Source organism: Athene cunicularia (assembly GCF_003259725.1).
Source record: "Athene cunicularia isolate RWA chromosome 1 unlocalized genomic scaffold, athCun1 chr1_part2, whole genome shotgun sequence".
In the NCBI taxonomy this organism is placed as follows: Eukaryota; Metazoa; Chordata; class Aves; order Strigiformes; family Strigidae; genus Athene; species Athene cunicularia.
The window spans coordinates 2605866-2616648 of record NW_020799092.1 but is presented as its reverse complement, the minus strand read 5'-3'; the positions used below and the strand labels follow the sequence as shown (position 1 = coordinate 2616648).

General features: G+C 39.8%; 1 protein-coding gene across 7 annotated transcripts in view; it reads right to left on the bottom strand.

The window, feature by feature from the left end:
• Window positions 1–10783, bottom strand: part of TNRC6B (trinucleotide repeat containing 6B) — an 81261-nt gene that overhangs the window by 4304 nt on the left and 66174 nt on the right. For 2 of the 7 annotated variants that reach the window (XM_026840940.1, XM_026840944.1), the window contains 6 exons: window positions 9098–9181; window positions 6531–6677; window positions 6181–6276; window positions 3700–4020; window positions 3228–3298; window positions 470–609 (listed from right to left, as the gene is read on the bottom strand). In XM_026840940.1, coding sequence (XP_026696741.1) covers window positions 470–609; window positions 3228–3298; window positions 3700–4020; window positions 6181–6276; window positions 6531–6677; window positions 9098–9181 — 859 coding nt within the window. The remainder of the gene's footprint in view (window positions 1–469; window positions 610–3227; window positions 3299–3699; window positions 4021–6180; window positions 6277–6530; window positions 6678–9097; window positions 9182–10783) is intronic. The other 5 variants (XM_026840945.1, XM_026840946.1, XM_026840941.1 and 2 more) reach the window with 4 other exon arrangements.

Genomic DNA, 10783 nt, shown 5'->3' with positions numbered 1-10783 from the left:
CCCCCCCCTTTTTGTCTCAAAACCTCTCACATTTTCAAAATATACCAGACATACAGTCTGTTCCAAAAAGCTTAAGAGCTGGAAACCTAAGATATTCAGCTTTTCAACTAAACTATTTCAGGTATATCTCAAAACCACAGCAGATTCCCACACATCTGGATTACACATATAAGAATGATTTGTATCTGAAACAATTCACAAGCTTTTATAAAATGGCAAAAATTGTACAGCGAGGTGCATACTGGTCACAATTCCATCCTGTTTGCACCTTCTTAGCTCTGTATGTGCCAGTTTGTGCCAGCAATTGAAGTAACACAAACGGCATCTTTGTTTCTCTTCTTCCTCTGCCAATGAATGAGAGATTCCCTTCCTACCATGATATTTGAAATGAGTTTCCAAATCATGGCACTGGACAGATGTGTTGTGTTCATGACTAATGTAGTAACAAAGAACGGACACGGGGACTTACATGTGCAGTGCAGTCTGGGCCTTGGCCGCCTCCTGTTTGGTGTTATATCGGATAAGGGCAGTGCCCTGGGTCAGGTTCAGATGGAATGTCAGCAGTGGGCCATGCTGCATGCAGATCGTCCTCAAGGTTGACCCATCGATCTGAGGAAGAACAGCCAGGATAAAACAGATGTTTAACTTTTTCTCCAAATGTACCTCAATTCTAACCTCATGTCAGTAATAAGATAATCTGCCCTCAGAAAGGAAATGAAAGCAGTTGGAAGTAAGTAAAGGTGACAGAATTTAATTTTAAAACAAAATCAGCATGCTTTGACTTCCCTATTACAATGACTTTGCTTTATAAAATAATCTGATTTTATGGGGGGGTCAAGACAACCCTAAGCACAAATACAGGCTGGGAAAAGAGTGGATTGAGCAGCCCTGAGAAGGACTTGGCAGTAGTAGTGGATGGAAACTGGCTGTAAGCCATCAATGTGTGCTTGCAACCCAAAAAGCCACCTGTATCCTGGGCTGCATCAAGACAAGTGTGGCCAGCAGGTTGAGGGAGGGGATTCTCCTCCTCTGCTCCACTCTCGTAAGACCCCACCTGGACTACTGCATCCAGCTCTGGGGCTGCCAACATAAGGAGGACATGGACCTGCTCAAGCAGGGTCCAGAGGAGGGCCATGAAGATGATCAAGGGGCTGGAGCACCTCCCTTATGAGAACAGGCTGAGAGAGTTGGGGTTTTTCAGCCTGGAGAAGGGAAGGCTCCAGGGTGACCCTATAGTGGCCTTCCAGTACCTTAACGGGGCCTACAGGAAAGATGGGGAGGGACTCTTTATCAAAAAGAGTCTAGAGATAGGATGAGGGTAACAGTTTTAAACTGACAGAGGGTAGACTTAGATTAGATATAAGGAAGAAATTCTTTATTGTGAGTGTGGCAAGACGCTGGAACAGGTTGCCCGGAGAGGCTGTGGATGACCTCAGCCTGGAAGTATAAGGCCAGGCTGGATGGGGCTTTGAGCAACCTGGTCCAGTGGAAGATGTCCCTGCCTGTGGCAGTGGTCTTGGAACTAGATGATCTTTAAGGTCCCTTCCAACCCAAACAATTCTATACTTCTATGATTTTTCCTGCTCACTTATAGCTTGAGTCCAGTTTTCCCCATCTCATTGAGATTGTCACTATCCTTATGTCACATTGTCACTATCCTTATGTAGGCAGGTTTTTCCAGTAATTCTATACAACTTGTGCTTCTCACCAACTACAGCCATCAGGATTTGTCCCAAAAGAACCATAATGACTTAGTCTCCAACATTCTGATTTCAGTAGAATTTAAATCAACCAGTATTTAAAAGTTCTTTGCAAAAGTGAAAATATCTCCTCTAGAATGATGGTTTTTTGAAATCTATTTTGGTGCTTTTTTGTCTTTGTGGTTTATGAAGCAGTAAGTCACAGAAACAGACAGTGATCTTCCTGCCAAACCCTGCAATGCTCATTCCTTCTGAACTTATGTTTTCACAGCAGTTGTTGCCTACATTCCTCTTGCAGCAGCAACAGCTTGTTACTTACCTCCAGTAACTACTGTTCTCCAAGGCGTTCTGTACACACAGATTCCATTACTGGTATGCCACAGGAACAGGCACATATGAATGGAATCCACATGTGCAGATACTTAAGGAAGTGCGACTTTATTCCTTCTCCCTTTTCCCCTATTATATAATTTAACTTCAAATGAGGGAAAAGGAAGTTGTGTGTGAGTATAAACAGGACAAATTAAAACAGAGGAACTTAAAATGAAGATCCTGTCCCTGAATCCACCTTATCCTTTACACTTCCTTCTCTCTAGTGTACTGACACAAAACGAACAGAGTATTTGTTATGGAAGAGACAATTACAATCTCCTCCCTTGTTTTTTCTATTAACTTACGTGCCTCCAAAATATATTCTTCTTCCATTAAATGAATCCTAAACCACTATTAAACTAACTTGCACAAAGGAGACTTAGAACTGTGCCTCTTAATCACACCACTGCTGTTTCCTTCACCATCAAGGAAAACAGTCTTTCCTAGAAGGGAGCAGTTTGCCATTATGGGTGATCTGAAGGAGACTTTAGTGTTTCTTTTCACATTGATGTTTTCTTAGACTGCAGTAGAAGCATGGTAGATTATCCTGCTGAACAGGGGAGACTCTGTTTAGACCTGAGGGTGCTGCTGATAATCATACAGGCTTTTCCTAAGCCTTGAATACTGACTAATTTGGATTGCAGAAACAAGGATCTCCACAGAATTCATTCTGAGTGGAATCAAGCTCTGAGAATACTTGCAGAAATAACCTAACTAGACTGGTTTTGGCAGGAGTGCTGGAAACATTCTGTGGCTTCACTATGGAAACACCAAAGTGAAAATTGGCAGTTACACCAACTTTCTTATTGACAACATCCCAAAGAACAGTCTATTTAACAGATATAAACCATTCCACATTATGGCCATGCAACTTACCCTCACTTCTAAGAAAAATCTTTCTGTCGCAATATTTTTTTCTGAAACTGTAGGCAATGAAAAGTTATGATCGTCATGTAGCAAAAAACGGAACATCTTATAGTTAGCTGAAGAGATTACAACAGAAAAAAAGACTGCAGTCCAGTTTAGTAGAAACACATCTTACATATGCTGACAAATCTTATTTTGTTAGATTTTATTCAAAGAGAAACAACTGAAGAATCCAAATCTGTATCTCGGTAAAGCAAACAAGTTCCCAGAGGCAACAACAGAAAATACCTGTGGAGTGAGATTGTGAAGAACCAGCCAGTAGCTAGGACGAACGGAGCCACCATCACTCCAAGTAGATGCTGCAAATTATAAGACAGAGCAAACAAGACAGATTTGATAAAAGAAAAACATTTTTCTTTACAATCAGGTCTTTCAATCTCAGACAAATTCAGCATTATCAGCCCTGCTAGCACATGAAAGCTTAATCTTCAGTGCTGAAAACAAGAACACATCTCTTCTTGCATTTCACATCAAGATTCACTTTTTGCTAGAGTTTATCTTTGCAGAGTTTCCCACCCAAAGAAACCACCTAGTCTTTAAAGGCCCCATGCAGTAGGTACTCCCTCCTGGCAGCTCTCAGCCCTCTTCATTCATTCCACGCAGCAGGACCTGGGATTCCACTCCCCACCACCATCCACCCTCCACCCCAATTACTGACAGCAAAATTCCATTTCAAGAAGGAACTTTTTTTTCCTTTTACCAGACAACTGCAACTTTCTTTCCTCCAAACCATTAGTGCTGTAAAACGTACACTCCTCAGGTCTGATCAATGGTGCTATCAGTTGATTCTTCTCACCAGAGGCAAGCCTTGAGTCCTGTGCCCCCCAGCCCCTGACCGATCGTGTTGCTGTGCTGTTCCATGGAGATGATGGTTTGGGGTTGGTCAGGCCAGGGGGTGGGCGGGGCAGCCCTGTAGTGTTCCTTGAGGAAATATGGTTTTTCCACATCTTGTTGGAGAGATGAGTGGGATTGTGTCCTATGGGATCTGGGGACCATGTTGATTTGTAATCACTGAATTTTGCTAGAAAATAAAATGTATGTATTAGAGAAAGTTATGAGATGCAACTAAACTTTAACTGTACTATCATTGTAAACCCTTTAACCACATTTATATCGAAGACAGGCACAAAGCACAGAACCATCCATACATGTAAGTTGATCTTTGCTTATTTTATATATGCTGACAAAAAAAGTTCCTTAGATAATTTATGATAATGTAACTGGTTGCAGTATGTTCGATCATTAATAAGACGAACAGCAGCTTTTATGTCCATACTACCTTTCATTTGAGAACCTGAAAATTTCTTACAGTTTTGGGCACTACTGACCTTAAATGAAACTTCAGGCCAAAAACTTGCAGAGAACTGAAATTAATATTTACCACTCTTGGTCTACTAAGCCAATTCTACCTCCTAAAGATGTTCTCCTTTAAGATCAAAGTTTTCTCATGAATCACAAATTTCCTAAACCAGTTTTCCTTGAGAAGGGAAACCACAAATTCTCCCACACTTTCTGATACCAAGGAACATTTTATCATCCAACTGAAAACCAAATCAAAATTCAAAACTGCTCGAGTAATTTCTGTTTCCCTTATTCTGTAGTGAGAACCACTGAACACATCCAGGGCAATCTAGAGGAAAAGGCACATGTCATTAATTACCTTTATCGGAATTCATGTGTTTGCATGCAAATATACACATTAAGCTCTATTCACTACCAAAAGTTAGTAAATTACTTATTTGAAACAAAGGGTAAACATCCAGGTCTACAATATGCCAGGGTGTTACAAATCATACATTTGGGAATCAAACCCATAAAGCTTTCAGCAAGTAAAAACGTGATTCATTTTACCCTTGGATCACTATATTTCCATGACAGAATAACTGTCAACAGCAAGCAAGTTACAAGAACTAACCTATGAAAGTAAATGGAAGCACTTAAATCTGCTTTCACTAAACTCAGTTTGTTTTACATATACGTGAATTCTAAATCCCCAATTCAGATGACCCACTTTCTGGCTGCAAAACACTGGCGTGCAGTTCAATAACATGAGCAGAAATGCTACATGTGCCAGGCAGTGGTCCAGTTCCCTCAATTCAACTATGACTCCAATAATTTTTTCTCTTGGGTCTTTCTTATGTGCTAGACAAAATTTAGGAGAGTTAAGCAGATGATACAAGCCACTCTTTTCCCTAGGCTACGAAAGATAAATCTTTTATGTCACTGAGTTGCTGCGTACACAGATATTGCTTCAAACCAAAGTCACTCCACAAACTAGCATCAGGAAAACTGTTTTTGTTGAGGGCTAAACAGGATTTTCAACCCATTTTGTGAAGATGCTGAGATAACATATTAACACAGGTTAGGTAAGATGCAAAACCCAAAGTTTGGGCCAGATGCACCTCTCATCTATGTTCATCACTTCTGCTAGTTACACAAAATTCTTCAGTTTTGAGCAGTTGTCAAGACAATGATGTCTCAAGAGAAAACTGTGGCATTTGTAGGAAGTTCAAAATAGAAATGGTTTGTCTGGAGCAAGTATTTCCAGCATCCCACTTGAGGCAAGCACAAACCATTTATCACAAGAAAGCTTTGGAGACCTTCTTACCAAGGATCTGAGGCGGATATCTAAATTACTATTTACAGGACAACGATTAAAAGCCAGAGGACTAAAAGCCCTCTTTCTCTCTCTCTCTCCAGGTTTCAGGGAATGGTGAGTGCTATAAAAGGCAAGGCAAAAAAAATAATTCACAGCACTCCAATATCCTAATGTTAAAACAAAATCACTCACCTTATTACTCAATTTCTTAACTCATACATATAGGAACAGGTATGTTTAAAAAATGATGACAGTCCCTCAATCCCTTACGCATGTCAACAGATTGTGCATGTTTTCTTCCCCCCCCTTTTGCATCTGCTGCTCACTGCTACCCCTATTCTTTAAGTTGCATAGCTAAGAATTTATATCAGGAGTGGGAGGAAGGACAGAGGATCTTAGCCTAGTTTTTAAAGCAACTACAAGAGTATTGTATCACCAGGAGGAAAAATATCTGATCAGCCACTCAAATTTTGAGTTCCATAGAAATTACTAAAAGGCTAAATATTCAAAGTGAGACAAGAATGAAGAACTAGCAAGTAAGTCGAAAACGCTTTGTCCAGGTAAGTTTTGGAACCTGCATACCTGAAGTGCTATGAACGTTGGTGAAGGAATTGTCAGAGGCACTGTAGGGCCAGGCACCAGGTGAAGGCAGCGAGGTGTTGAGGGAAGAATTAGACCCTATCAAGGCAAAAAGGAGAGAGAAAGAGTAGGCCAATTTCATAGAGATTTTGTAATACCATTAAACCTCAAGAGAACCATGATCTGTACCAATGTCAAACTTTCACATTATACACAGTCACAGTGCAAAGGCACACAGGCTTCCTTCTTAGTTAAATGCAATGGACTGTTACCCTGTTATGACAGGAACATCAGATTATTCTCAAATATGAGAACAACTGAAATAACCACACACCTGTTGTTCACTGTTTTACCTGTGGTGTTGTCCCGCAGAAGTTGGTGGTCAGTATCTACAATGGGAGATGTGGCTGTCCCCCCCAGCACACTTCCAGGGGTCACATAGGGGTCAGATTCAGGGTCAATGTTTTGTATACCTTTCCATGGCACTCCTGGTTGGAACTCTGGGACAGGAGAGAAAAAGGAATTAGATGCAAACAGTGAAATGCCATTTACTGTAAGTAATTGTTGAAGATATTTTAGGACAGTAAATAACTGTCTTCTACACTGTTCCTCAGGAAAAAAAAAAAAAAAAAATCAAGCTTTTCCTAATTAATATCTTTTAAAAATTTCACATTTCCTCCTGCACTATCTCTGGTGACTGAATACAAGTTTACATTATAAAAAAGTGGTTGAAGTGCATACAAGTACTTTTTTGACTGTTCCTGTTTCACTACATTCAGATGAGGCTTCAACAGTTTTACCTTTCCTTAATACATTATATATTCAAGATATATGAGATTAGATTATGAATTAGAAGATTAGATTCTGCACACACACTCTGCAGGTGTGCAGAAGACTTTCTTGAGGAAAGGCCACCTACCTTAAGAGTTTGTAAACACATTTGACACTTTACACTGTAGGTACACACACACACTTTATACATTACCTATCAATACTGAGGTAATGCTACGGTGAGATGCTTTGTGATAAAAATAACATATATACTCATTGATGTTCTTCATGCTTCACAATTATGCTTTATTTTCCTTAATATATTATACTTTAGTTTCCTTTCAACTACAGCTCCACGCATGCCAGATTTTTAAGACAAGAGGATGAGTTATATAAAGTATGAACAACAAAAACTCCAGTTACTGTAAGAAGGACCAGTAACTTGGTTCCTTCTCTAAGTAGACATTCAATGAATAAAGTGCTGTGGTCAATTTTGGAGGCAATGATAAGGAAGCAAAACTGCCAAACACAAAACCAAGTAAAGATGCTTCAGATATTACGTGACAATTTGGGTAAATATGAAAAGAGTGTCAACGTGGCAGATTCATTCCTTACAGAATACAAGTTCAGGATATGGAATGATACCTTTATTCCCAAGCTGAAGTTCTGAAACAACTAATGGCAGAACATTTGAGTGTAATTAAAAATCCATGATTAAAAGTAGGATCCAGAATGTGCTTATCTGTAATGAAATCATGTAGGGTGAATTTGACATGGAAGGGTTAATTTCAGTCACCTTTGTAATGAAGCAGTGTAGACTATGAATTTCGCAGACAAATACCGAAGAAAATGCAATAGTACTGGTTCAAAAAATTGGCACAGCAAGGGCAGCATTAGATTGTGATAGCAATGCCCCACTGGGTCAGATCTGTGGTTCATCTGGCCCAGTATTCTGCTAACAGTGGTAGGAGAGATACCATTTAGGGACAGAAGACAAGACTGACCACTATCTGTAGGCTACTGCCCTCACACTCTCCCAGCATCCATACTCCTATCGAGGATGTCAGAAATACCTTCTACCTGCTAGCACCTGCTTATGCAACCGTTCTTCCATCAGTTTATCCAATCACTGTTTCAACTGGCTAGTATCACCTGTCTCCAGAAGCTGTAAAAACAACATATTCCAGAAGTTCACCCCTTCTGATGGAAAAATAAAAAAAAGCTCTATTTATTTAAAATTTATATCCTCTTAAGTCCAGCATATGCACCATGGTTGCAGGATTCACAGAATTACAATTCTGCATTTATCTTGTTGACTACCTTCATGATTTGGTAAACCTCAGTCACATCTCCGAAACTTCAGTAACTCAACAAAATCATCCAGGATACCAGGTATCAATGTTTCTAATGATATGAGCAATCAGCACTGCATCAAGGAAGGAATCTGCTCAGCTGCTGTCAAAATACTGCAATTCTCTGACAAACAGGACCACCTTATGCTTAAGGAACAAGCAATGCAGCTCTTGGGTCTAGTCAAAAGATCTTCTCCATTCTGAGATAAAGAATCCATGAACATACGTTAGGACCTGGAAATTAGAATTTATGTGCAAAAAACCTCAAAAAAGCTAAGTCCAAGTCTTGCCTTTGTAAAGATTTCTGAGAATTGGTGAGACTGAAAATTAAGTGCATAGTAAGCTCTCAACAAAGAGTTAAGGAATATTCAAACAAGGCTCCAAAAATCAGGCCTACTGTATATAAACACATTCACTCAGCAATATAATCCTAGTCTGGAGAAGAGTTTTCCTTGAACTTCAGCATACTGACAAATTTTCAGACTACTCCTTGGGACTGACAGGTATTCTCACGCACATTCATCAACTCTCCCTAGAGACATGCTCTTTTATTTCTACCTAGTAAAGAAAACATGAAGTGCATTTCTCCACTGATATTTGAAAGGTCCTCTCGAAATCTTCAAACATAAGATTATTAGGAAAACCATGACAGACACACAAAGGCCAGTTTGACTGGAATATAGGACTGAACTGCTCTTGAATGGGAAGATTACAGTCTAGTATTACCTAGGTATGCAAGTCTGTGTGACATAACCAAAAGATAGAGTTCTCACCAATGCAGCAAAACTTGCTCTCACCTCCAGCTGTGATATCAGTTTGATTGGGCACCACTTCATTTATCTTTGTGCTGAACAATACTGCTCTCTTGAACGGCAGAATTTCTGCAGCAGATGGCATTTAGGAGGAAAACGCGAAAGGTGTAGTCAGGGTGAATGCTGAGTGACCACTGTATTCATTCAAAGGAAAAATGCACCTATTTCAAGAGGTTTTCTCTTGTAAATTCATTTTCGTTAACAACTTATTTTCCAACACTAGGAAGAAAAATAGTATCTTCACGCCATGAACAATGACATGACAATGGGCCTCATCTACAAGCTTGCAGAAAAAAAAGGACCTACAGTGTAAAATCATTTTGGGTCATTATTCTTCATCAGGGGTGTTGATAAGGTGGATCATGACTTCAGTTAAGTTGCTTTTCTTGAGGGAGCCAATAAACTAAAGAGGCTATGAGACAGCTTAAGTGGCTGATTGTTATAGTACTGTAACACCTGCCCCAATAGCCTATAAACCTCGTAAGACAGGGCTAGCAATACAGCAATAATTGCATAAATGTCATGTGCCAAAACCCATGATCTACATGACATCTGCAATCACAGTCATTTACCCAAGAAATTAGGGATGGTACTGATGATCCCCATGAGAGTTTATGTTCAGGATTTGTGAACTCCAGCTATCTTCTCACAGTGGTGAGGCAGTCAGCAACAGCAAAAATTTTTCTTATCACTTGACAGTGGGACTGCAAGTATCGCTAAGGAAGCTCTGTGATATCAACGAGGGGCAAAGAGTAGTTATTTGGCTTCTCACTTCTCTAACAGCCTTCTAGCACCAAGAATCTTGCCAGAGCCAGTGGCTGCTCCAAAACTTGGAGACATGGCAGAGCTGATCCTCACATCTCTCCCCTAACACTCCAAGCAGTACCGTTTTTCTCAATAAATGGTGACTAACAAAACAAGTTCAGCAACAAGTCTATGAGAGAGGTCCTGAAAGAAAATTAAATTTTGGAGATATCTGACATGTACACTAACTCTAGCTCAGGAAGCTCAGTACTTAACAACCAGGCTGACAGAAATGTATTGCAAATACACCTCTATGGAGAGCAGTCAGTGGTATGAAATGTGGACGTGCAGATGTTCTTGAGATAACTAATTCTTTTAACTCTGTTAGTTCATCAAAACATTTTCATGTCAGAGTTAGACTCTGAGGGGTTCCCACAGAAACTTTAAACTACTTTTTGTAGGTTTTCTGCAGTTGTAGGTGTCACACAGATTCCTAGACTTTCAGATGCAAGGTCTGTGCTACTGGTTTACCCAAGAGATGTACCTGCACCTTTACTTTTTTTAGGCTTGAGGGGATACACAGCAGAGGATTTGCAGTTAGGAATGTTTTCCTGGAATGTTAAGAGCCTTCCAGGCAGAGAAAAATCACAGCATCCAATATTTGCTGAACAGCACTGTTGATTAATCTGTGCAACTTCAAGGACATCACTCTGTTTAAGAATGTTTTATATAGAAAATTATACATGTGTTCAAATACATATGTATTTTTCCTAGATATTGAGTTTTCTAATGGAAAGATAAAATTCTGCCAGTGAAACTCTAGAAGACTTAAAAAACATGCCCCTGCCTGTAATACAAAAAGCAAGAAACTTCTACTCAAGCCACAAGATTCCTGAGCAGCACTGAGACATGGCAATACACTTCTAT